Below are 27041 nucleotides of genomic sequence, written 5' to 3' on the forward strand. Positions count from 1 at the left end.
TATGGAGCAGAGCGCTCGGCTGGCCCACAAAAGAGAGAAACCTCTGCTGCCTGAGGACCACAGCCCAGCCTGCCCTGACCAACACAGCTCCAGGAGAGCCTGACACGTGGAGGTCTCAAGACAAATGGATGAATAGGCTGGGTCCGGTGGCTCACGCCTGTAATCCCAGCATTTTGGGAGGCTGAAGTGGGCAGATCACCTGAGGTCAGGAGTTCAAGACCAGCCTGGCCAACATGGTGAAACCCCATCTCTACTAAAAATACAAAAATTAGCTAAGCATGGTGGCAGGCACCTGTAATCCCAGCTACTCAGGAGACTGAGGCGGGAGAATCACTTGAATCCAGGAGGCGGAGGTTGCAGTGAGCTGAGATCATGACACTGTACTCCAGCCTGGGCAACAAGAGGGAAACTTCGTCTCAATAAATAAATAAATAAATAAGAATGCTGAATGAGTGAGTGAATGAATGAATGGCAGGGAATCAGGACAGGGTCACAGATTACCCCCAGGCCGGAGGAAGAGTAAGCAGCCATGCCTGAAGCCGGCTCTCCACACATACACTTTATTTCCACAGTCCCATTTTCCCATGCTGAACCTGGCGTCTTCGCCCTGACTTTTCCCACACCTGTCAGCACTGGAGGGCTCTTGGGGAGTGAGGAGCTACAGAGACAGGGACACAGGATGCATGGAGAGCCTGGGAGATGGAGATGAGGAGAGTGAGCCAGGAACAGGAGGTGGGGGATCCACAGGGGGCCAGGGCTCAGCAGACAGGGAAGGGGCAGATACGGAGACAAGATGGACAGACTCTGACCGGGAAGCCGAGAGAACAGGAGATCGGGAGGCAGAGGGAAAAGCAGGGTCAGGAGCAGAGAGAAAGGAACCAGGAGACATAGGTGAGGCGGTGATGAAGGGCAGATGAAAACAGTTGAAGGGGCAAAAAGACAGAGGCCTGCGACTGGGAGAAAAAGACAGAGACCCACAAGGCAAACAGGGAAGTAGAGACACAAAAAAAGACCCCACAGAGAGCCAGGGCAGGGTGGGGGCTGCATGCCCCTCGTGTTAGCCCCGGGAGTCTTTGCTAGTGGAGGACCCCGGGCCAGTGCTGGAGGCAGGGCCGGTGCTGGAGACGTGGTCTCTGCTGGACCCGAGGCCTCCGCTCGAATCGGATGCTGTGCCTCCACTCTCCACACCACCCTCTGTGTTTTCTCCGCCCCTGCTGGACCCCACATATCCAGTGGAGCCCAGGTAGCTGCTGGTGCTGACGGGTCTGAAGGTCACGTGGCCCCCACTTGAGGCACTGGTGGAGCCGAAGGTCACACGGCCAGTGTTGGGGTCACTGTGCGTGACGTGGCTAGGCAAATGCCCTGTGCTGGAGCTGAGGAGGCCAAAAGTCACGCGGCCAAGAGAGCCACGGTCTCTGCTAGTCTTGTGGCTCAAGATGGACCCGGGGATGGCATGGGGGTGCCTGGTGGGCACCAGGGCGGTACTGGAGCCGGCCCTCTGGGTGCTGGCCAGGTCCACGCTCACGGTGCCGTCCAGCTTCGCGGCGGCGTCGGCCAGGTCCTTCTGGCGCTGCGCCTCCGCCTGCTCCTGGAGCTGCGCCTCCGCCTGCTCCTGGAGCTCCACCTGCAGGGAAGGTGAACTGGGCCCCGACACGCACTGAGGCCTGGCCCCACCCCCACGGGCCGCACTCTCACCAGCTTCTCCACTTGGCTCAGCAGCTCCTCCCTGCTCATGGGGTAGTCATCGCTGGCCTCAAAACCCGGGGGGTCTTCTCTGGGGAGGGGAAGGAAAATCGGAAAAGACTAGACCTCAGCCCTCAAAAAGGCCAGTGGCCCTTCCTGCTAAACCCCAGGAGCCTCAGCCATTCTCCCACCAGCCCCAAGTGCCCTCCCCTTCTGGGGTACCCGGGGCCCCGTCTTTCCACACAGGTGCCAAGCCCCTACTCCTTCTGGCTGCCTGGAAGCACATATTTCATATTCTAACCCCCCAGGGCCACATCCGCCAGCCAGTCCCCAAAAGCCCCTCAAAACCCTCTATCCTGTGTTTTCCCTCTGCCCCCATGGAAGCCCTGTCCCCTCTGCATCCCTCCTGCCCTGCGCCTCACAGATTGTCAGGGGGCTGAAGTGGGGCCATCTTCTTCGGAAGGTCCTCCAGGCTCTGGCCCAGTGCCAGGAGGGCCACGTCGGCCAGGGAGGTGAAGCTCTGGAGAGTGTGGAAGCCTGCGGTCAGCTGGGCCACCCCCGAGACCGGCCTCCCGTCCTGGCTCCCTGCAGCCTCCCACCTGGGCATCCAGGAAGGCCTGCACTGTCAGGAGCTCCACCAGCCGCTTCTCAATGAGGCTCAGGAAGAGGCCCATGTCCCGGTCTCCCATGCTAGTCTTGACCCCAAGGAGGTCATCAATCATGCTGCTGTCGCAGTGGGCCTTGGTGAAGAGGAGCTGGATATCTGCGTCATGGAGGGCTGGTTGTCAGGGATCTGGCACCGCCAGCTCGGTGCCAGCCCTCTCCCCACTCAGGTCCTCACTGCCCCATTCTACAGAGACTGAGGTCAAGGCTCAGAGACCAAAAGGGAGTCACCACCCAAGCTCAGCCAGCCAGGCAGGGGGACAGCACTGCTGTGCATCCCTCTCTCCCTGGCTTGTCCTTCAAAGTCAGCCTCAACTGTCACTGCCTCCAGGAAGCCTTCCCAGTGACCCCAGCAGAGCCGGCCTCGTGAGTGTGAGACCCAGGCAGCGGTGAGGGGCCTGCACTTGGCTTGACACGCTGCCGTTCTTCCTATCTTGAAAATCTCAGCAATTTTTTAACAAGGGGCCCCTCATTCTGCACTGGGCCCCACAAACTATGGTCTTGCACCACAGACTGAGTTAGGGCCTCCTCTCGCCCCCAGTGCCTGGGCGTCCTCCGTCCTAGCCCCTGCGTGATGAGTGCCCAGTGCCCAGTCAGTCCCCTCCAGGGCCTCTCCCCGCTGTGCCCACATCACCTAGCACAGGGCTCGGCTCAGCCATCACGACAGCAGGAAGGAGGACCTGCCCATATCTGAGCTCCTACGGTGTGCCCTGCGGGGGTTCTCCAGCTCGCTCCCCACCACCCCCCACCTTTCTCTCCATCCGTCATCCCTTCTAATTCTCATGACAACCCTGCAAAGTAGGCATGGCCATCCCCATGCCCAGAGGGGAAGAAGGAAGCCACACACCAGGTTCAAAATTGGTGGAGCTGAGATTCAAACCCAGGACAGGCTGGGTGCAGTGGCTCATGCCTGTAATCCCAGCACGTTGGGAAGCCAAGGCAGGCAGATCATTTGAGGTCAGGAGTTTGAGACCAGCCTGGCCACCATGGTGAAACCCTGTCTCTACTAAAAATACAAAAAAACTAGCCAGGCATGGTAGTGCACGCCTGCAATCCCAGTTACTAGAGAGGCTGAGGCAGAAGAATTGCTTGAACCCGGGAGACGGATGTTGCAGTGAGCCAAGATCACACCACTGATCTCCAGCCTGGCTGACAGAGTGAGATTCCATCTCAAAAAAACAAATAAAAGCTAACAATAAATGTTTAGAAAAAAAAAGAAAGAAAGAAAAAACAGAAACAGGACAGGCTGACTCCTGAGTGCTCTGCATGGCTACTTCCTGAAAAATAAGAAAGATGAGGCTGGGCACAGTGGCTCACGCCTGTAATCCCAGCACTTTGGGAAGCCAAGGCGGGTGGATCACCTGAAGTCAGGAGTTTGAGACCAGCCCGGCCAACGTGGCAAAACCCCCCTTCACTAAAAATACAAAAATTAGCTGGGTGTGGTGGTGTGCGCCCATAAATCCCAGCTATTAGGAGGCTGAGGCAGGAGAATCGCTTGAACCAGGAGGGGGAGGTTGCAGTGAGCCGAGATGGTGCCACTGCACTCCAACCTGGGGGACAGAGCGAGATTCTGTCTCAAATTTAAAAAAATAATAATAATAATAGAAAAAAAAGGATGCATGGGTGGATGCAACTGATACCCACAGAAAGGATAAAAAAAGAAACTTGGCCAGGAGTGGTGGCTCATGCCTGTAATCCCAGCACTTTGGGAGTCCAAGACAGGAGGATCACTTGAGTCCAGGAGTTCAAGACTAGCCTGGACAACATAGTAAGATCCCATCTCTAAAAAAAAAAAAAAGGGCCGGGCGCAGTGGCTCATGCATATGTAATCCCAGCACTTTGGGAGGCCAAGGCGGGTGGATCACCTGAGGTCAGGAGTTTGAGACCAGCCTGGCCAACATGGCGAAACCCCATCTCTACTAAAAATACCAAAATTAGCTGGGCGTGGTGGCGGGTGCCTGTAATCCCAGCTACTCGGGAGGCTAAGGCAAAACTGCTTGAACCTGGGTGGCAGAGGTTGCAGTGAGCCGAGATTGTGCCACACTGCACTCCAGCCTGGGCAAAAGAGCAAAATTCCTCTTAAAAAATAAATAAATGAAAAAAATCTAACAAATTTTTTAAAAAGGAAATTCTAGACCCCTACCTCATACCATACATGCAAATCAATTTGTCGTAAGTCACAGACTCCAATGTGGGAGCTCAAACAATGAAACTTCTAGGAGAAAACACAGCATAATGCCTTTGTAACCTCGGGACGGGCAAAAATTTCTTAGGCGGCCACAAAGTCACTAACTATAAAAACAAAATTTTATAAATTAGATCTCCTCAAAACTAAGAAACTTCAGTTCATCACCAAAAAAATGAAAAGGCAAGCTACAGTATAAGAGAAAATATTTACCAAAAGTCTAGTATCTAGAATATACAAAGAACTCCTACAACTCGGTTATAGCAAGACAAACCCAATTTTTAAAAAAACAAGTGCACAAGATTGAACAGGAACTTTACAAAAATATTTGAATGGCCAATAGGATGCTCAATATTATTAGTCACCAGGGAAATGCCAATTAAATTAATAGAGAGAGTACGGCACACGTTAGATGGCTAATATTAAAATGGCTGACAGCCAGGCGCGGTGGCTCACGCCTGTAATCCCAGCACTTTAGGGGGCCGAGGCGGGCAGATCACAAGGTCAAGAGATCGAGACCATCCTAGCCAACATGGTGAAACCCTGACTCTACTAAAAATACAAAAATTAGCTGGGCATGGTGGCGCACACCTGTAGTCCCAGCTACTCGAGAGGCTGAGGCAGGAGAATCGCTTGAACCCAGAAAGTGGAGGTTGCAGTGAGCCGAGATCACGCCATTGCACTCCAGCCTGGTGACAGAGCAAGACTCCATCTCAAAAACAAAACAAGATAAAAAATGGCTGACACTAGGAAGTGGTGGAAAGGGTGTGGATCATCTGAGACTCCCATATGCTCACATAGGTGAGGACATAAAATCTTGTGACCAGTTTGGAAAACTGTTTGGCATTTTCTAATAAATATCAACATATACCTACCCTAAGACCCATCAGTCCCACTGCTAGGCATTTATAGACAGACAGATGTACATGGATGATCTATGGATGAATACTGGATAGATGGATGGATGGGTGGATGATGGATATGGGACAGTTGGAGGGACAGCATCTGTTTTTTAGTGTTTTGTGAAACAAGTGGAATAATGCATAAGTGCCTTGCACAGTGAATGACACATAATAAACATTGCTATTATATTTTATCATCATTTTCTTTACAAATAATAACATTTTTGGTAACTAAGACTAAGAAGAAATTTGGTAACTAAGACTAAGACTAGGAAGACAAAAGTCAAATGTCATTGCAGATAGATGGATGAACAGATGGATGTGGGGCTGTTGGAGGCAGATGGACGGACAGACAATGGATGGATTGATGGGCATGGGACAGATGGAGGGATAGACCCTGGATGGATGGATGGACATGGGACAGTTGGAGGGATAGACCCTGCATGGATGGATGGACATGGGACAGTTGGAGGAATAGATCCTGGATGGATGGATGGATGGATGGATGGATGGATGGATGGATATACGGACAGATGGATATAGGACAGATAGAGGGGTAGATCCTGGATGGATAGATATGGGACAAATGAAGGAATAGACCCTGGATAGTTAGATGGATATGGGACAGATGGAAGGATAGACCCTGGATGGAGAGATAAATATAGGACAGATGAAGGAATAGATCGTGGATGAATGATGGATACAGGACAGTTGGAGGAATAGACCCTGGATGGATGGATGGATGGATGGATGGACGGATGGATGGATGGATGGATATAGGACAGATGAAGGGGTAGATCCTGGATGGGTAGATAGATATAGAACAGATGAAGGAACAGACCCTGGATAGATAGATGGATATGGGACAGAATGGAGGGATAGACCCTGGATGGAGAGATAGATATAGGACAGATGAAAGAATAGATCCTGGATGGATGATGGATATAGGACAGTTGAAGGGATAGACTCTGGATGGATGGATGGATATAGGATAATTGGAGAGACAGACGTTGGATGGATGGATGGATGGATGGATGGATGGATGGATATGGGACAGTTGGAGGGATCAACCCTGGATGGATGGATGGATGGGTGTAGGACAGTTGGAGGGACAGAAGCGGGATGGATAGATGGACATGGGATAGTTGGAGGGATAGACCCTGGTTGGAAAAATGGACAGATATGGGGCAACTGATAAGCAAGTGAACCAGATTGTCCATGCAATGCCTCCAAGCCCCGCAGGCTGATGGTGTCCTTCCAAGGGAAGAAGCCAGGCTTGGGAGGGGGCGCCCATGGGTGCTCACCAGCCTTGAGCTTCTCCAGCTGTCCCCGCACATCCTGGAAGCGGGCCTCAAGGTGCTCAGCCTCTGAGTGCACCTTGTCCACGCGCTGCTGCAACGCCTTCTGCTGCTGCTCCTGCAGCAAATGCTGGTCATCCTTGCTGGCACGTGCGCTCACCAAAGCCTCCTGCATCTGTGGGGACAGGGCTGAATGCTGGGCCAGATGGCAGCCTCGGGAGTTGGGGGGTGTGGAGCTGGGAAGAGGCAGGAGGCGGGCTGAGGGAGGGGAGGGGGCGGGGAGGCGGGAGGAGAGGAGGAGATGGAGAGGGCAGGCCTCACTCACCTCCTTGATCTCTTCCTGCACATGCTCCAGCTCCAAGTTCTGTTCGTTGATGAAGTTGAACTCAGCAAAGTTGCGCTCCTCGACTGGGAGAGTTGGGCAAGGTGGGCCCAGAGAGAGGGAGACAGAGACACAGAGACAGAGAGAACAGAGACAGAGAGGCACACAGAAGGCCAGAGAAAGTGAAGATGAGTGAGAAAGGCCACACAGAAACCAAGGCAGAGAGATGAACAGAGAGGAGTCACAGAGACAAAGAGGCGTGGGAAGATATGGCATGGGGGACACAGAAATACACAGCAAGGCAGAGAGGGAAAGCCAGAGACTCGGCAATAGCAAGGGAGATGGGGAGATGCAGGCGGGGAGAATGGTAGATATGGGTAAGGAGAGAAACAGAGAGGGACAGGGTTGAGGGAAGGATGTGGAGAGTGACCCCAGGCCCAGGAGGGAGGAGGGGGTGGGGAGGGGCAGAGACAGGGCCATAGTAAGACGCCAGTGGACGTGGGTGGCAGGTCCCAGGCATGACACCTTGTTCCTCCGGCGCAGGTGGAGGAGTCCCCAGGGCCAGAGCTGAGGCCAGCCTGCATTGGACTCAGTGGGTGCTGGGGCCCCTGGGCCTCCTCCCTCCACCCAGGGCCCCACTCACTCTCCAGATACTTCTGCACCAACAGGTCAGGGTCACTCTCCCCCATCAGCTGGGACAGTTTATTCAGGGCGTCCTCGTAGCGAAGCACCAGCCTCTCCTGGGAGGTCTTCCGGACGCCCTCAGCCACCTCCTGGGCTGGGGGAAGAGAGAACAGCAGGTCGGCCTCCTGGGTGGCCTCCAGCACAGAGAGGTCCTGGGTGAGGGGGAGCGAAACGTGGTCCCACCTGGGGCACCAAGGTCCGCTGCAAGTGCCCTAGGGGTGGCCAGGCCCTCAAGATGCAAAGCAGCAGCCCCAGCCTCACCCTGCTTTTCACACTTCTCCAGGACATCAGGATCCGGCTGCCGGTCGTTGTTCTTAAGCTTAAGGAAGCGGTGCAGCTGCTCCAGGTGCGAGATCTGCCGCTGCAGGACCTGCGCCTCCATCTCGCTCTGGGCCTCCTCCTTCTCCGCGCGCTCCCGCAGCAAGCCCATCTTGGCCTTCGCCTCCTCCCTGCGGGGGTCAGCCGGGGTCAGGATGACTGGAGGCTGGACTGGGGTCGGCCTGGGGTCCTGGGGATGGGCGGGGTCAGCCAGAGGTTGTGGGGGATGGGGTGGAGCCAGCTGGTGTCCCAGATGGGCAGGGCCAGCCTGGGGTCACAGGAATGGGGCTGAATCAGGTTGCAGTTATCCTGTGGTCACGAAAAGCAGAGAACTGGCTGGGCACAGTGGCTCAGTCTGTAATCCCAGCACTTTGGGAGGCAGGAGGATCACCTGCGGTCAGGAGTTTGAGACCAGCCTGGCCAACATGGTGAAACCCCATCTCTACTAGAAATACAAAAATTAGCCAGACCTGGTGGTGCATGCCTGTAATCCCAACTACTCGGGAGGCTGAGGCAAGAGAATCGCTTGAACCTGGGAGGTGAAGATTGCAGTGAGCCGAGATCGCACCACTGCACTCCAGCCTGGGTGGCAAGAGCGAAACTGTCTCAAAAAAAAAAAAAATGACGGAAGCAAGAACTTCAGAAGAGTCCGACATCATATTAAAAACCCAACACAAAACTCTCGGCGTGCTGCTGGCTCATGTTCTTTCAGCAGCCTGCTCTCCTCATCCTTCAGAGTGTACTGTCTCTATGTAAACTCTCTGTTCTCTATTTGCCTTCAGTAAATTCTCTTTGTTGGCTAAATCGGTCTCTTGGCAGAATTCTTTCTCCCAAGTAAGACTAAGAAACGAGGATTCCTGCACTTCCCGGTGGCAGGTACAGTTTCCTTTTGGAGTAATGGAAATATTTCAGATCTGGATGGAAGTGGTGCAGTTGCACAACCCTGTGAATGTACTAAATGCTGCTAAATTCTATGCTTAAAAATGGTGAATTTTGCCATGTTTATTTTAACAGAGAGAGAGAGAGGGAGAGAAATCACAGAGACCCTAAGGCGGACCCAGGCCACAGCTGATGTCGATCAGGGACCATGAGAAAACAGAAGCCAGAGAAGAACTCAGTAGAAGGTAAGAAAGCATTTGGAGCAAGAGAAGAAGAGGGTGACACTAAGAAAGAGACAGCGACGGAGTGAGAGAGAGAGCATGCAGCTCATGAGAGCCGCAGAGAGAGAGAGAGTAACCAACACCTAAAGCAGCTTCAGCTCCTCAACTCCTTACAGCGTATCTCTATCTAAAGGTGGCCCGAGAGAATCTCTGTCCCTTACAACCAATGCTGATGAATAACAAATTCGCCAGATGCTTCCAGGAACCCTGCTGCACTATATATGTGCTAGATGCACTTTTTTTTTTTCTGAGACGGAGTCTCACTCTGTTGCCCAGGCTGGAATGCAGTGGTGCAATCTCGGCTCACTGCAACCTCTGCCCCAGGGCTCAAGCAATCCTCCCACCTCAGCCTCCCAAGTAGCTGGGACCACAGACACCCGCCACCATGCCCAGCTAAGTTTTTATATTTTTGGTAGAGATGGGATTTCACCATGTTGGCCAGGCTGGTCTCAAACTCCTGAGCTCAAGCAATCTGCCTGCCTTGGCCTCCCAAAGTGCTGGGATTACAGGCGTGAGCCACCTCGCCCAGCCACTAGATGCATTCTTATGTGCTAGATGGGGTCAGTAGAGGTTAATTTATGTGCCCAAGAAAGAGAACAGGGCTGGTGGGGTGCAATGGCTCATGCCTGTAATCCCAGCACTTTGGGAGGCAGAGGCAGGTAGATCATGAGCTCAGGAGTTCAAGACCAGCCTGGCCAAGACGGTGAAACCTGTCTCTACTAAAAATACAAAAATTAGCCAGGCACAGTGCCGAGCACCTGTAATCCCAGCTACCCGGGAGGCTGAGGCAGGAGAATCACTTGAACCTGGGAGGTGGAGGTTGCAGTGAGCCGAGATCGCACCACTGCCCTGTAGCCTGGGCAACAGAGCCAGACTCTGTCTCAAAAAAAAAAAAAGACAGAACAGGACCTTGCCAGTGGAGGTGGGGAACTGGTGGTGGGGGAGAGAGAAAAGGGGGATATTATGGGGGAAAAATAGGTTCTGACGTGTTTCATGAGTCTGAACCTTCCCACCACTGCCTTATGGAAAGGTGCGTCCTGAGTCATCTGGGTCCCGCCACCCCAGGATACCCACAGTCCCTACCTGATGGCGTAGGCAGAGGTGGAGGAGAGGATAAGGGTGCTAACCAGGTGCTGCAGGTGGTGGATCTCCTGTGGGGGGAGGAGAAAAAAAATCAGCGCCACTTCTTATAACCTCATTGCTCAAAGTCTTTCCTTTCAGCCCCATGCTTCTCCAATAAGGAGTAAAGCTCTTGAGCCTTCCAAATGTGGACCCTCCTCATTAGCAACTGCCCATGAAAGGGATTTTAAAGAGGTGTGAAGTCAAATTGATAAGCTGGATCAAAAGGCTCTTTCTGTAGATAACCAGAAACTAAGAAAATATTTAGTAACCTATGGGGGCTGGGTGGAAATGAGGTGGAGGAGATGGAGAGGAAATGATGTTTCTCTAGGAGACCTTTTGGAATAGTTTTGATTTGAGAACTTTGTTAATGTCTTACATATTCATAAAGGAAATTAAATCAATAAAGAGAGAAGAGAAACCTAAAACTGAATGCAAACAGAAGCAAGTGAACTTAACTGTATTTAAAAATAATAATAGGGCCAGGCGTGGTGGCTTACGCCCATAATCCCAGCACTTTGGGAGGATGAGGTGGGCAGATCACCTGAGGTCGGGAGTTCGAGACCAGCCTGGCCAATATAGAGAAACTCCATCTCTATTAAAAATATAAAATTAGCCGGCGTGGTGGTGCATGCCTGTAATCCCAGCTATTTGGGAGGCTGAGGCAGGAGAATCGCTTGAACTCGGGAGGCGGAGGTTGCAGTGAGCTGAGATTGTGCCATTGCACTCCAGCCTGGGCAACAAGAGCAAAACTCCATCTCAAAAAATTATTATTATTATTATATTAATAACCACACAGAAGGCCAAAAAAAAAAGGAACTAATCCAAATAACTTCTGAATAGAATAATTTGAAAAGATAAGCCGACGCTCATGCCTGTAATCCCAACACTTTGTGAGGCCAAGGCAGGAGAATCATTTGAGCCCAAGAGTATGAGAGCAGCCTGGACAACATAGTAAGACCCCATCTCTACAAAACATAAATCGAATTTTTAAACATATAAAATATGTGTGCTTCCTAGCTCTCTCTAGAGGAAGGGCCTCAAAGCAATGACACCCAAGTAGCAACAAAGTCCCTTAGTGCCAGCCAGGTGCGGTGGCTCATGCCTGTAATCGCAGCACTGTGGGAGGCCGAGGCAGGCAGATCACGAGGTCAGGAGATCGAGACCATACTGGCTAACACGGCGAAACCCCCTCTCTACTAAAAATACAAAATATTAGCTGGGCGTAGTGGCGGGCGCCTGTAGTCCCAGCTACTCAGGAGGCTGAGGCAGCAGAATGGCGTGAACCTGGGAGGCAGAGCTTGCAGTGAGCCGAGATCGCGCCACTGCACTCCAGCCTGGGCGACAGAGCGAGACTCCGTCTCAAAAAAAAATAAAAAAAGTCTCTTGGTGCCTCAACCTCAACACCTACTATTCCCTAGAAAGAACCGGGACTCCTCAGAAAAATGGCCAACCCCAGGGATGGGGCAGAACAAGATCCAGATTATCCAGACTATCTTCCTGTGCCAGAAAGTGAGGAAGTACTCCCAAAAAGTGATGGGGTATGTCCAAAGGCCACAGAAGCCAGCTTGAAGGGGCTCCCACTAACCAAATCTGGGGCAATTTGAACATTAAAATGAATGGCAGTTATGGATCATCATCTATAAAGTCAGAATACACTAATGCTCACTGACAACACTCAAATATACAGGGGGAGAAAGAGAAGTGTTTCCTTTTTTTTTCTTTTGAGATGGAGTTTCACTCTTGTTGCCCAGGCTGGAGTGCAATGGCGCAATCTTGGCTCACTGCAACCTCTAGCTCCCCGGTTCAAGTGATTCTCCTGCCTCAGCCTCCCAAGTAGCTGGGATTACAGGTACGCACCACCACACCCGGCTAATTTTTTGTATTTTTAGTAGAAACAGGGTTTCACCATGTTAGCCAGGCTGGTCTCAAACTCCTGACCTCAGGTGATCCGCCTGCCTCAGCCTCCCAAAGTGCTGGAATTACAGGCATGAGCCACCGCACCCGGTCGAGAAGTGTTTCCTTAAGGCAAATGCCATCTTATAAATGTAGGAGAAATTACAGAGTTTTTTAAATCACCCTTTTGCAGCCATTACAGTAATAACCGTTCAGGGAAGAATCATTCATGGATGATAAAATTGATGGCAGTAGCTGCTGGCTGTGGCTGCACACTCCGTGGAGCCGGTAGGAGCCCGGCCCTTCTGAGTTGGGATAGGAGCTCCCCGTGTGCAGCTGCAGCCACCCGAACCGCAGCTGCAGACCCAGGCCTTCTGCTCCACAGAGTAGGCATGATCCCCACCCTCCTGGGTGGGGCTAGAGCTGCCCAAACTGCTGCTGTGGATCTAAGCCTCTCTGTGCTCTTGCAGGAAGCCAGGAGCAGGCGGGATCTGCCCTCCTGGGTGCAGCTGCAGCTGCCCAACCCGCAGCTACAGACCCAGGCCTCCCACTCCAGGCAGCAGGCAGCAGCTGGGGACAAGCGAGGGTCCTGCCCCTTCCGAGTTGGTGGGGTGGGAGCTCCCAGAGTGCAGCTGTGGCCACCCTCCCAACCCCAGGACCTAGGCCTCTCTGAAGTTCTCTGCAGCCTGCACCCTGAGGGGCCCAGGAAAGCACCCCCCGATCCCTGCAGGCTCGGCCGTGTCTGCTCCTGCTGCTCAGTCTCTGTCCTCTCTCGCACCCACTCTGATCTCAGAGAGGGGTTGGGGTCCAGCCCAGTGCCATGAATGGCAGCAGGAGGCAGGCAGATTCCTGGGCAAAAGAGGGCAAGTCCCTGGTAAGGTCCCTCCTTTAGGCCAGGGAGGGCCTGAAGGCTGGGGGCCAGGTTACCAGTACTGCAAAAGGAGTGGGGACTTGGAGCGTCTCCTCCAGGCCTGCCCATGGCCGCCCATGGAGCTTCCCTCTCTGCTGAGAGCTTCAGAGGCCTGCAGAGACATATGAACAACCTGCCTGCAGAAAGGACCCACCCTTTCCAGGGCCTCCTCACTGCTGATAGCTGAACACTAGACAAGACGACCTGCCTACAGAGGAGCTGCCCCCTGCAGGTCTCCTCTGAGCTGTCCTAACACTCGGTAAGGCTCCTCTTCATCTTGCTCACCCTCCACTTGTCTGCCTACCTCCTTCTTCCTGGACGCAGGACAAGAACTCGGGCAAAGGCACCACTGGCCAAGGAGGTTTCCAGCCAGAAAAGTGACGCCCTAAAGATCCCGTAACAAAATGACTGAGTGAAGGTGTGTCAGGGGACAAGATATTTACACAGTCTCAGAGAATCTCCCCACAGACCACATCTTCACTACGAAAAGGAAAACTCTCCATTGCAGAAAACTGGCTAGCCAAGTGATCAAAGACAACATCACTAGTCATGGGACAAGCTGACATCAGGTGCCTCCTGAGATCCTGCACAGGAGGGACACACTATCACTGCTGTGACATTCCCCCCAAAGTGCAGACACCAAGTCTAATCATGAAGAAAGATCAGATAAACCGGCTGGGTGCGGTGGCTCATGCCTGTAATCCCAGAACTTTGGGAGGCTGAAGCGGGTGTATCACCTGAGGTCATGAGTTTGAGATCAGCCTGACCAACATGGAGAAACCCTGTCTCTACTAAAAATACAAAATTAACGAGGCATGGTGGTGCATGCCTGTAATCCCAGCTACTCAGGAGGCTGAGGCAGGAAAATCACTTGAACCCGGGAGGTAGAGGCTGCAGTGAGCCAAGACTGTGCCATTGCACTCCAGCCTGGGCAACAAGAGTGAAACTTCGTCTCAAAAAAAAAAAAAAAAAAAAAAAAGACCAGATAAACCCATGTCAGGGGACATCGCACAACACAACCGGCCTGGATGCTTCCAAAATGTCAATGTCATGGAGAAAAAAAAGCCCAAGGGACTGACCCAGATGAACAGAGCCAGAACAACCAAATGCAATGTGGGATTCTGGACCAGAGCCTAGAGTAGGAAAATCAAGTTCACTGTAAGAGACATCATTGGGACGATCAGTGACCTTGAAATATGGACTGTTTAGAATTCTAACGGTGTTAACGTCCCTGACTTGGATAACAGCACTGTGTTTATGTAAGAAAATGGCTTTGTTCTTAGGAAATGCTCACGCAAGTTCTTGGGAGCATAATGTCTACAACATATTGTCAAACAGTTCAGCAATTAGGATAATAAATTATTTTCAGCAAAATAATAATAACACAAATAGTAAGAGTGGGGGAGAAAGAGAAAATAAATGTGGCAAATTATCAAACTGGGTGAAAGATATATAGGAGTTCTTTGTACAATTCTTGCACCTTTTCTGTAATTTGAAATTATTTCAAAATGAAAGTCAAGACCGGATGCAGTGGCTCACACCTCTAATCCCAGCACTTTAGGAGGCCGAGGCAGGCGAATTGCCCGAGCTCAGGAGTTCAAGACTAGCCTGGGCAACATGGTGAAACCCTGTCCCTACTAAAAAAAAAAAAAAAAAAAAAAAATCGGCCGGGCATGGTGGCTCACACCTGTAATCCCAGCACTTTGGGAGGCCAAGGCAGGCAGATCACAAGGTCAGGAGATTGAGACCATCCCGGCTAACACAGTGAAACCCCATCTCTACTAAAAATACAACAAATTAGCCAGGCGTGATGGCTCACGCATGTAGTCCCAGCTACTCGGGAGGCTGGGGCAGGAGAATGGCGTGAACCCAGGAGGTGGATCTTGCAGTGAGCCGAGATCACGCCACTGCACTCTAGCCTGGACAACAGTGAGACTTCGTCCCCCCGAAAAAAAAAATTGTTTTAATTAGCTGGGCATGGTGATACACACCTGTAGTCCCAGCTACTCGAGAGGCTGATGTAGGAGAATTGCTCGAATCTGGAAGGCACAGGCTGTAGTGAGCCGAGATCGCCTCACTGTGCTCCAGCCTGGGCGACAGAGTGAGACTCCATCTCAAAAAAAAAAAAAAAAAAAAAAAGAAAGAAAGTCAAAAGAGAGGGGACAGGGCTGGTTCTTCAAAGATCCCCATGGAATGTATAATAAATGGTCTTGCTTGCTCATAGATTGCCCTGGGTGATATTATTCAGAATGACACTCTGCTTTCTACATCTATAAATGAGGCCACTTTTTTGTTTGAAGTGTCCTCCAACATTTCCCAGGCCTCCATGCCTTCTGGACTAAAGCAAGCCTACAGCTCTAGTCAATTCCATACTTGAGGCCTGAGTGCTAGAGCAGGAAGGGAAAACAGCTGTGGGGAGGACCTGGGCATGGGTCCCTCTCTCCTCCCCTGGATTTCAGGGCCACTGACCTTCTTCAGCTTGCGGTCCATGTTCAGATAGCGGTTCCTGTCGATCCGCAGCAGATCCAGCTCCTCCCGCAGGGCCGCATTCCGCACCAGCTGGTTGTCAAAGTGACAGGTGACCTGGGAGTAGAAAGGCAGATGGAAGAGTGGGTCTGAGGCCAGGCCTGCCTCCCTCCTCCAAGCTCAGCCAAGGAGGAGACACTTATCAGAGGTGGGGGCGGCCTGTTTCCTAAGAAATATAGGTTCTTTGGGGTTCCCGAAATCAATGTCCACTCCCCTCTAAGGACCCATCAGTCTCCTTTCCTTGGGAACCTCCATCCCTCCAGAATCCTGTGTCCTGACACACATGTGCACACACTGTCCACCATTTCCAGAACCCAACGACCATGCCCAGTTCCTCCCATAACCCCACAATTTAGGTAGAGGGACAAGGAGGTTGACCCTCACCTTGTCCAACTGGTCTTCTAGGATCCTGATCCTTCGCCCAATCTTGACCTTCTGATCCAGGATGAATCCTGGGGACCTGACATTCTTACTGTGGGTAAAGATCCGCGTCTCCCACTCCTGGATCTAGAAGAAAGAGGATGGTACACTGAATGTAGGAGAGATTGAATGGCCGAGGGAAAATGAGTCACTAATCATGGCAGACATCTGCTATCACTGTTGCCCCAGAATAACATCTACCCTTCTGCTGACACTATCCAGCCCTCCATGTGGTTCTGGTGGGCCTTCCAACCACAGTGTATCACCCTATCAGCCACATGACCCAGGTATGGACACTCACAGGGATTGGCCTAGAGATGGGAATGTGATCCCATGGAGCCAGCCTGACTCCTTTCCTTTTTTTTTTTTTTTCTTTTTTTTGAGACAGGGTCTTACTCTGTCTCCCAGGCTGGAGTGTGCAGAGGCGCGATCTTGGCTCACTGCAACCTCCATCTCCCAGGCTCAAGCAATTCTCGTGCCTCAACCTCCCAAGTAGCTGGGATTATAGGCACGTACCACCACATCCAGCTAATTTTTGTATTTTTAGTAGAGATGGGGTTTTGCCATGTTGGCCAGGCTAATCTCAAACTCCTGACCTCAAGTGATCCACCTGCCTTGGCCTCCCAAAGTGCTGGGATTACAGGCAAGAGCCACTGCACCCAGCCCTGACTCCTTTCCTGATAGTCTGGGAGAAGCACATGAGATGGAAGGATGGGATTCCAGGACTTCTGCTGTCATAGCCCCACCACAGGGAGAGTCCTGGGAGAGTGAGGCCAGTGGACAGAAGTGGAGATGAGAGTTGGAGAGATGGTGAGAATGAACTTGATGACATTAGTATCCCTGGGTCTGCTTATGCCTAAAACCAGCTTCCAATCTGTCCTTCTCATTTTTGTATTCATCTGTACTTATTGGGGTGTGCTCTGTCTCTCCAAGCAAACTGGGGGTTCCATGAGGACACAGAGTCTTGTGTTTTCTCCGTGTCTGAGACAAGGTATTCAACATAACATGCGGACTAAATAGATAAATGAATTGCTCAACACTTCAATTTGTGCTCTGTTATGGGTTGAATCATGTCCTGTAAAAACTCATATGTTGGCCAGGCGCGGTGGCTCACACCTGTAATCCCAGCACTCTGGCAGGCTGAGGTGGGTGGATCACCTGAGGTCAGGAGTTCGAGACCAGCCTGGCCAACATGGCAAAACCCCACCTCTACTAAAATACAAAAATTAGCAAGGCGTGGTGGCAGGCACCTGTAATCCCAGCTACTCGGGAGGCTGAGGCAGGAGAATTGCTTGAACCCAGGAGGCAGAGGTTGCAGTGAGCTGCGATTGTGCCACTGCACTCCAGCCTGGGGAACAGAGCAAGACTCTGTCTCAAAAAAAAAAAAAAAAAAAAAAACCTCACATGTTGAAGTCTTAACCCCCAGCACTTTAGAATGTGACATTATTTGGAGACAGAGTCTTCAAAGAAGTAATTAAAATGAGGTAATTGAGGTGGACCCTAATCCGCTACGACAAGGTGTTCTTAGAAAAATGGGAAATTGCTGGGTGTGGTGGCTCATGCCTGTAATTCCAATACTTCGGAAGGCTGAGGCAGGATGATCTCTTGAAGCCAGGAGTTCAAGACCAGCCTGGGCAACAAAGCAAGACCCCATCTCTACAAGATACAAAATAAATTAGCCGAGCATGGTGGTGCACACCTGTAGTCCTAGCTACTTGGGAAGCTGAGGTGGCAGATCCCTTGAGACAAGGAGTTCGAAGCTGCAGTGAGCTGTGATTGTGCCACTGTACTCCAGCCTGGGTGACAGAGGGAGATCCTGTCTCAAAACAAAAAAATAAAAAGGAAATTTGGACATAGACACGCACACAGGGAGAACGCCACGTAAGGATGAAGGCAGAGGTCAGGCGTGGTGGCTCACGCCTGTAATCCCAACATTTTCGGAGGCTGAGATGGGCAGATCACTTGAGGTCAGGAGTTCGAGACCAGCCTGGCCAACACGGTGAAACCCCATCTCTACTAAACATACAAAAATTAGCTAGGTGTGGTGGCGCAGCTACTTGGGAGGCTGAGGCAGGAGAATCGCTTGAACCCAGGGGGCGGAGGCTACAGTGAGCTGAGAGATTGGGTGACATGTCAACAAGCCAAAAGTACCCAAGACTGCCAGCAAACCAGCAGAAGCAGAGAGAGAGGCATGGAACAGACAGATTCTCCCCCGCACTGCTCAGAAGGAACCAAACCTGCCTACACCTTGATCTTGGACTTCTGGCCCTTGGAACTATGAGAAAACATATTTTTGTTATACGAGCCACTCAATTTGTGGACCTTTGTCATGGCAGCCCTAACAAACTAATCCATGTACCAAAAATACCTCAGAAGGCTGCAGCAAACTTAAGACTCAGCACGAGGATGTTTTAAATTTTTGAGGAAGACCTTGATATTGGTCAGATGGTCAGACACCACATGAACTGCTAGCTCAAGGTAGTTTACAAGTTCAACATGAGAGGGCGCTATCATCCTTTTGAAGATGTCACATCTTTGTGAGACTGGATTTTCAGCAGTTGCTGCAATAAAAGCCAAATACCCAATTGTTGGTGGGGCACAGTGGCTCACGCCTGTAATCCCAGCACTTTGGGAGGCCGAGGCGAGTGGATCACCTGAAGGTCAGGAGTTTGAGACCAGCCTGGCCATCTCTACTAAAAATACAAAAATTAGCTAGGCGTAATGGCACGTGCCTGTAATCCCAGCTACTCAGGTGGCGGAGGCACGAGAATCACTTGAGCCTGGCCTAGGAGGTGGAGACTGCAATGAGCCGAGATCGCACTACTGCACTCCAGCCTGGGTGACTGAGCGAGACTCCACCTCAAAAAAGAAAAGAAAAAGAAATGCCCAAAATGTTGACACTGGGGGAAAATGCAGCAAAGTGTACAAGGGATATCTCTGCATTATTTCTTTCAACTGCACGTGAATCCCAACAAAATTTTCTTTCATTTTTTCTTTTCCTTTCTAAGAGACAGGGTCTCACTCTGTCACCCAAGCCAAGTGCAGTGGCACCATCATAGCTCACTGCAGCCTCCACCTCCCAGGCCAGGCTCAAGCAATCCTCCTGCCTCAATAATTGCTTTACTAAAGAAGAGATGACATACGGTAAAACTGCACATATTTAGTGTTCAATCTGGGACGGGCACGGTGGCTCACGCCTGTAATCCCAGCACTTTGGGAGGCCAAGGTGGGCAGATCACCTGAGGTCAGGAGTTCGAGACCAGCCTGGCCAACATGGCGAAACCCCATCTCTACTAAAAATACAAAATTAGCCAGGCATGGTGACAGGCACCCGTAGTCCCAACTACCCAGGAGGCTGAGGCAGAAGAATTGCTTGAACCTGGGAGGTGGAGACTGCAGTGAGCTGAGATTGCGCCACTGCACTCCAGCCTGGGTGACAGAGCGAGACTCCATCTCTAAATAAATAGAGCGAGACTCCATCTCTAAATAAATAAATAAATAAATAAACTGTATAACTGTTATGTTTTGACATAAAATAGTGAAAATATCCATCACCCCTAGGTTTCCTTGTGCCCTTTTGTAGTTCCTCACCTCATTCTCTTCCTGCAGTCGAGTCTCCCCCCAGCAATCACTCATCTGTTTTCTGTCCTATAGATTGGTTTGATTTTCTAGAATTTTATATTAATGGAATTGTATAGTATGGACTCTTTTGGGGATCAAAGAGGTATCTGGTTTCTTTCACTTAGAATAGTTATTTTGAGATTCACCGATGTTGAGTGTATCAATACCAGTTCCTTTTATTATGAGTCACATTCCATTGCATGTATAGATCACAATTTGCTCGTCCACTCGACCACCGACGGACATTTGGGTTGTTTCAGTTTTCGATTTTACAAATCAAGTTGGGTTGTTACGAATATTCATGTACAGTTCATTATATGAACATGTGCTTTCTTTCCTCTTGGGTAAACATCTAGGAGTGGAATGTCTGAATCATATTGTCAAGTACACATTTTGTTTTTTGGCAACTGCCAAACTGGGCCAGGCACGGTGACCCACACCTGTAATCCCAGCACTTTGGAAGGCCGAGGCAGGTGGATCATTTGAGGTCAGGAGTTCAAGACCAGCCTGGCCAACATGGTGAAACCCCCCCTCTCTACTAAAAATATAAAAATTAGCTGGGAGTGGTGGCACATGCCTGTAATCCCAGCTACTCGAGAGGCTGAGGCAGGAGAATGTTTGAACTCAGGAGACAGAGGTTGCAGTGAGTTGACATTGTACCATTGTACTCCAGCCTGGGTGACAGAGCAAGACTTCATCTAAAAAAAAAAAAAAAAAGGCCGGGCGCAGTGGCTCACACTTGTAATCCCAGCACTTTGGGAGGCTGAGGCAGGCGGATCATGAGGTCAGGAGATCGAGACCACGGCGAAACCCCGTCTCTACTAAAAAAAAAAATACAAAAAAAAAATATTAGCCGGGCGTGGTGGTGGGCGCCTGTAGTCCCAGCTACTCAGAGAGGCTGAGGCAGGAGAATGGCGTGAACCCAGGAGGCGGAGCTTGCAGTGAGCCGAGATCGCGCCACTGCACTCCAGCCTGGGTGACAGAGCGAGACTCCGTCTCAAAAAAAAAAAAAAAAATCCTGCCAAACTGTGCAAACTGTGTACCAAAAGCAGTGTGCCATTCCACATTCCCACCCGTGGAGTATGAGAGTTCTACTTCCTCCACATCCTTACCCCAACACTTGGTATGGTCCGTCTTTTTAATGGAGTTTGGGAAAGTTCTTAATATATTCTGGATATAAGTTCTCTATCAGATACGTGCTTTGCAGATATTTTCTCCCAGTCTGGACCTTGTCTTTTCATTCCTTGCCTTTGCCAGTTTCTGTAGGTGGGATTCCTTGACTTGTGGACTCTTTACCTGTGGCTGCATCACTGTTTTTTGTTTTTTAAAGGGGTTCCAGGCCAGGCACAATGGCTCACGCTTGTAATCCCAGCACTTTGGGAGGCTACGGTGAGTGGATCACCTGAGGCCACGAGTTTGAGACCAGCCTGGCCAACATGGCGAAACCTCATCTCTACCAAAAATACAAAAATGAGCTGGGCTTGGTGGCACGTGCCTGTAATCCCAGCTACTCAGGAGGCTGAGGCAGGAGGATCGCTTGAACCTGGGAGGCGGAGGTGCAGTGAGCCAAGATCCTGCCAGCCACTGCACTCCAGCCTGGGTGACAGAGCGACGCTTTGTCTCAAAAAAAAAAAAAAAAAGAAAGAAAAGAAAAAGAAAGTGGGTCTCTCTCTGTTGCCCAGGCTGGAGTGCAGTGGGGCAATCATAACTCATTGAAGCCTCAAACTCCTGGGCTCAAGTAGACCTGCTCCCTCAGCCTCAAGACACGCACCACTGTGCCCAACTGACAAATTGGTTTTTTAAATGAAGGGTAGACCAGAATTTACCAGAATGAATCCCACATTAAAATATATATATATATTATTTGCTGAAACTTCTGTTTCAGATATATTAATATATGTGTGTGGGTATATCTGTATGCATCTTGGTGTGTATGAACTACACCTCATGAGTCATGGTCATAAAAACTTGACAGGTCACTGGCCTAGAAAAATCACATTGTTTGCAAGGTCAAATAGCAAGGTCCCGAAACAGATGGGATTCGCAACCTGTCTAGACTGCGGCATTACCACCATCCTTGTTTGCAAATGAAGAAACTAGGGCCCAGGGAGGTAAAAACCTGCCTGCCCCTGATCACAGAGCTCCGATGGCAGAGCCAGGACTCTAATGCAGGTTTTGGGGACTCTAGCACGCAAACCTTTCCCGCTTAACCACACTAGTCCTGTTTTTGAATGCCTGGGACTGTGCTAAAGCAGCAAACATCTATATTTCCACTGAGCACAACTCTACCAGGTGGATGCTTTCAATAGCCCCGATTTTTTTTATTTGTTTGTTTTGAGACAGAGTCTTGCTCTGTTGCCCAGGCTGGAGTGCAGTGGTGCGATCTTGGCTCACTGAAACCTCTGCCCCCTGGGATTACAGGCAATAAAAAAAAAAAAAAAAAAAAAAAAAAAAAAAAAAAAAAAAAAAAAAAAAAAAAAAAAAAAAAAAAAAAAAAAAAAAAAAACAGCATATGCCACCATGCCTGGCTAATTTTTGTATTTTTTGTAGAGATGGGGTTTCACCATGTTGGCCAGGCTGGTCTCGAACTCCTGACCTCAAGTGATCCACCCGCCTCAGCCTCCCAAAGTGCTGGGATTACAGGCATGAGCCACTGCGCCCGGCCTAATAGCCCCAATTTCACATGAGGAAGCTAAGGCTCAGGGAGGTTACAACACTTGCCCGTAAGCAGGCTCCGCAGAACCCCATCTCAAATCCCACCTGCTTGTCCAGGGCCCTGGTCTGCTTCTGCAGCTCCTCGATCTCTGCCTGCACCTGGGCCCGGCCCTTCAGCAGGCGGTCCATGTTCTCCAGCTGCTCACTCTCCCGAAGCCGCTTGACCTGGTTCTGGGCTGCGCTGATCTGCACCTGGAGATCGCCCCGTACCTCCTCCAAGCGCCGGATCTCCTCACTACCCAGGCAGGGAGGTGGAAGAGGGGCCAGTAAGGGGGTAGAACTCAGCATCACTAAAGGCAGGACGAAACGCTCCTGCACTCCCCACTCAGACCCAGGAGTCCAGTCTCCAGCCCCTCTGACCCCCTCCTCCCCAGCTCAGGGCCCAGGCGCCCAGCTCACAGTTGCTTGTTGATGCGCTGGTGGACTTCCTTGCTGTAGGCCCGCCTCTCCCCTTCCATCACTTTGCATTGTCGCTGCAGGCTACTCAGCTCCCAATCCACTAAGAACAGGGCCAGCCAAGGGACTCAGTAGGGATCCTGGCCACCAGCTCCTTCCAACCCAGGACCTAGGAATTCTCTCCCTTTGGAGTCTCACAAACTGCAACTGAACTGCAGATCCAGCCCCCGACACCCCTCTAGGAATGCACCTCAGTTCTGGGATCCCTCGAGCTTCCTCATCCCTTCATACCCAAAACTGAACTCAGGGTTTTTTCCCCTAAAACCCACTCCCATCCCACCAGAGGGTACTTCTGGAAGGCCTCTGGGTCTTCTGGGACCTGGGCACACCACCTGGAATTGGGAAGGCTCTTGCTGCCTCCCTCCTTTTCTTCCCCACAATCAGCAGCCCTCAGCCCCATCCTCTTGCCTCCTCCCTCTCTCAACCCATCCCCTGGGCTCAGCCTCATCCTCTCCTACCTGGACCATCGCCCCAACCTTTCTCTCAACTTCCAGCCTTCCCACACAGTCCCAGAGGGTCTCTCTACACCCACGGCTGACCCTAACCCACCCACAACAGACCCTACCCCTCACAGGCTTCCCATGATGCCCCAGTACCTGCAGGACAAAGTCTCAGCACCTCAGCCTGGGATCCGAGACTCCAAGTGACCTGACCTTACCCACCTCTCCAGTCTTGCCCACACGTTCCCCATCTCCAAAGGCCCAGTAGTTTTCAATGAGGGGGTGATTCTGCCTTCCAGAAACATTTGGCAATGTCTGGAGACTTATTTTTTTCTAGACAGGGTCTGGCTCTGTCCCCCAGGCTGGAGCGCAGTGGCACAATCTCAGCTCACTGCAGCCTCCACCACGCAGGCTCAAGTGATCCTCCCACCTCAGCCCACAAGTAGCTGGGATTATGGGTGCATGCCATCACACCTGGCTAATTTTATTTTTTTTGTAGAGATGAAGTCTCACTGTGTTGCTCAGGCTGGTCTTGAACTCCTGGGCTCAAGTGATCCTCCTTCCTCAGCTTCCCAAAGTGCTGGGATTACAGGCATGAGCCAGCATGCTCAGCCTACAGACATTTTCATTGTCATGACTTGTGGGGAAGGGAGGGGGCTACTGGGACCCAGTGAGTAGAAGCCATGGACACTGCTTGGCATCCTACAACACAAAGGACTGCCCCCACAACCAAGAATTATCCCACCCCAAGAGTCAGCAGTACCAAGGTTGAGAAAGCCTACTCTAGCCACATTCTGTCATCTCTGCAGAAACACCCTTCCTTCCTTCTCCCCTTGGCAATTCCTACGGGGAGTTCTGGGCCCCACTCAAACTTCTGCTGCCTGAAGTCTCCAGCCTGCCCCACTGCCCAGGCTTGGCCTATCCACGGTGGTGCCCGCCCCGCCTCCCTTAGGGCGCATGTCTGTTCCCACCAGAGGGCGCTCCTGGACAGACACTCTCTCCCCACCTCCCTACAGGACCTGGAACTTGGGAAAGCTGGGGGCTGGAAAAGAATGGGTGAATGATATAAAGAATGAATGAATTACCCATTTCCTCCAGAAAGGCCTCGTTTCCCTCCTCGGAGCGGGCGCTCCCTGCCAAGCGTCCCAAAGGCATCCTGGCCAAAGAGGGTGGGGCTCCTGTAGGGATGGACATATAAGACCCTTCAGACAGCAGGCGGGCCAGGGCCCAGAGGAGGGTGGGCAATGAACTGCGAGGGACTGGGAATTGAAAGGGGGTGACCCTAGAACCACGCTGGCCTCATTCCTCCAAGAGGGGTTGGAGACGGACCTCTCTAAGGCCTCTCCCACACCTCTCCAGCCCTCCCACCTCTCACACGCTGGGTCTTGCGTCTAGGCTCTGATTCCGGCGCGGGTTTGGCAGAGGACAGGTCTCCTGGGCTCTCAGGATATCCGAGGCCAGGCTGTTACGTCGCAGGAGAGGGGAAAACCCCTGCCTGCTGTAGGGGGGTTGGGCAGGGTCGGGGGAGTCCTGGGCCCTACCTGCCGACGGGCCTGACCTGTTCTTGGTGCTCCAAGCTCAGTGTTGTGGTCTGGTTACTGGAGAGATAAGGGACCAATGAGGACTGAGGACAGCGGCCAGGGAGGGACTGAAGCCGCGGGATAAACTATGGGAGGAGGGGCGGAGAAGGATGCGAGGCGTAGACCTGTAGGGTTCCCACGGACTTAGAACTGATGGGCGAGGCCAGGCGCGGTGGCTCACGCCTGTAATCCCAGCATTTTGGGAGGCCGAGACGGGCGCATCACTTAAGGTCAGGAGTTCGAGACCAACCTGGCCAACATGGTGAAACCCCGTCTCTACTAAAAGTACAAAAAATTAGCCGGACATGGCGGCTTGTGCCTGTAATCCCAGCTACTCGGGAGGCTGGGGCAGGAGAATCGCTTGAACCTGGGAGGCGGAGGTTGCAGTGAGCCAAGATCGCGCCACTGCACTCCAGCCTGGGCGACAGAGCAAGACTCCGTCTCAAAAAACAAACAAACAAACAAACAAAACTGATGGGCGGGGAAGTCCTGCGAGGGGCGGAGCCGGGAGGGCCTGTGGAGGGGGGCTGCAGAGCCCTGAGAGGTGCACGGCTGTGAGGTCTGAGAGGGGCGTGCCGTGGGGAGCTGTGATGGGCGGGGCTGAGACCTGTGAGAATGAGTGGGAGGAACTTCGAGGGGCGGGGCTTCGGAGCCGGCGAGAGGAGGGGCATGGACACCTGCACACGACGGGACTTCCGAGCCGGCGAGGAGAAGGGCACGAACACCTGTACAGGACGGGGCTTCAGAGACGGCGAGGGGAGGGGCTTCCCCGTAAGGGGCGGGCTGCGAGGGTCGCGTTTGGAAGGCCTTACGAGGGGCCTGCTGGAAGGGCGGTGAAGGGCGGGCTAATCGGCAGGCGCTCAGGCCTTTAAGGCCTGCGGGAGGTCGAAATGCTCCTGGGGAGGTCGAGGCTCAGGTCTCACTAGTACCGCGGGCCTGGAAGCGGCGGGAGCTGAAAGCCTGCGGGGACCTGTATGGAAGCCCTCGAGGCCAAGCCGAGGTCCTACGAGACGGAGCCCGAGAGGTGCCGGTCTTAAGCTGACTATGACCACGTTAGATTAAAGGTTCATAGGAAGGAAGGCGGTGCCGAAGCCGCGAGTTGCGCGGAGAAGGAGCGCTCACCACAGCCTCAGCGGCTCACTACGCAAGCGCGACCAACGGCTTCCCGGGAAGCAGCCAAAAAACACTGGGACGCCTACCACGTCCGCGCGCTGGAAGGCGGAAGTGGGCGAGACCTCCGGCACTCCGTACCGCCCCCGCCTTCTGGCCACGCCCCCTCTTGGTTACACCCACTCGCTCTGTAAGGCACGCCCCCTCCGCGTCGGCGGCTGCTGCCCACGTGGGCCTCCCCGAGCGGGCGCGCAGTGGGCGCCTATCCCTGCAGGCTGGGTGTGCCCGAAGCCTGCGGTTTCCTGTGGGAGGAAGCGGCCTGCGTACGCTCAGCTCAGCTCATAATCTCGGAGGCCCAGGATGGGGAGATCCCGCCGACACCCTCAGATCCCCTGATTCTTCCCCTTCTACATAACCCTAGTGTGGGGACCCCCCTAATATCCCCAGGGTACCCAAGCCTGGCGCCGATTCCACTCAGGGAACTTGATTCTGAGTCCTAGACTCGTGTTTTTCACCTCCCTGGCTCAGGTTTCCATCTTCCTAGCCCCTGGCTCCCCCTAGTCCTCTCAAGAAAGTGGAGCCCTCTTTTCCTGCTCCCCAAGAGGAACCTATGTCTCCCCAGCCCCTAATTTTTCCTTCAGTGACCCAGACTTTGCAACTTCCTTAGGGATCTGAGTGCAGACCCCAGTTTCTGTCCCTCTCAGGCACTTAAGTTTGAGAATACTTATTCTCCTCCCCCAGGGACCGTCATTTTGGATTCCCAACTTTTTAGCCTTGAGACCCAATGGACCCAAGAATTTGCCCCTTCCCCAACTCCTAGAGATCCTGAATCAGGGTCCCCCAGTACTGACTCCACTCAGAGCCCCAATGCCTGATATGACTAGCACTACCCTAAGAACTGCCCTATAATGTATTTACTATTATCTCTTTTTCAGATGAAGAAACTGAGGCATAAAGAAGTTATTAGTAACTTGCCAAAAATTACACAGTCAATCAGTAAAACAGCTTGGATTCTGAGTCCAACCAGTGTGGC

At 52.0% G+C, this 27041-nt stretch overlaps 1 protein-coding gene across 7 annotated transcripts; it reads right to left on the bottom strand.

Annotated features, from left to right (window-relative positions):
• Positions 1-534: 534 nt before the first annotated feature.
• On the bottom strand, positions 535-26086 carry CCDC114 (coiled-coil domain containing 114). 7 transcript variants are annotated; one of them, XM_030820972.1, is made up of 16 exons: positions 25506-25578; positions 24877-24916; positions 24404-24496; positions 22822-22921; positions 22468-22657; positions 16051-16173; positions 15610-15723; positions 10299-10366; positions 7999-8186; positions 7697-7831; positions 7057-7139; positions 6738-6906; positions 2283-2446; positions 2106-2203; positions 1696-1774; positions 535-1600 (listed from the first exon to the last, which is right to left on the bottom strand). In XM_030820972.1, the coding sequence occupies exons 3-16, from the start codon at positions 24471-24473 to the stop codon at positions 1058-1060; spliced, it is 2124 nt and encodes a 707-aa protein (XP_030676832.1). In that variant the 5' UTR covers positions 24474-24496; positions 24877-24916; positions 25506-25578; the 3' UTR covers positions 535-1057. The 7 variants fall into 7 exon arrangements, with proteins under 7 accessions (XP_030676832.1, XP_030676831.1, XP_030676826.1 ...); XM_030820966.1 differs by lacking the exon at positions 25506-25578 and adding an exon at positions 26021-26066 and having other exon boundaries at positions 545-1600; positions 7921-8186; positions 24860-24916; XM_030820967.1 differs by having other exon boundaries at positions 545-1600; positions 7921-8186; positions 24860-24916; positions 25576-25640.
• Positions 26087-27041: the final 955 nt, after the last annotated feature.

The sequence above is a fragment of the Nomascus leucogenys genome, chromosome 10, assembly GCF_006542625.1.
Source record: "Nomascus leucogenys isolate Asia chromosome 10, Asia_NLE_v1, whole genome shotgun sequence".
Classification (NCBI taxonomy): domain Eukaryota; kingdom Metazoa; phylum Chordata; class Mammalia; order Primates; family Hylobatidae; genus Nomascus; species Nomascus leucogenys.

Excerpts from the sequence above, each read along its gene's own strand:
- CCDC114 (XM_030820970.1), bottom strand. The coding sequence starts at position 24,473 with ATGCCTTTGGGACGCTTGGCAGGGAGCGCCCGCTCCGAGGAGGGAAAC. Across the intron at positions 15,724-16,050 it reads TAGAAGACCAGTTGGACAAG|GTCACCTGTCACTTTGACAA; the intron begins GTGAGGGTCAAC and ends TTCTACTCCCAG. Across the intron at positions 7,832-7,920 it reads AGCGGACCTTGGTGCCCCAG|CCCAGGAGGTGGCTGAGGGC; the intron begins GTGGGACCACGT and ends CTCTTCCCCCAG.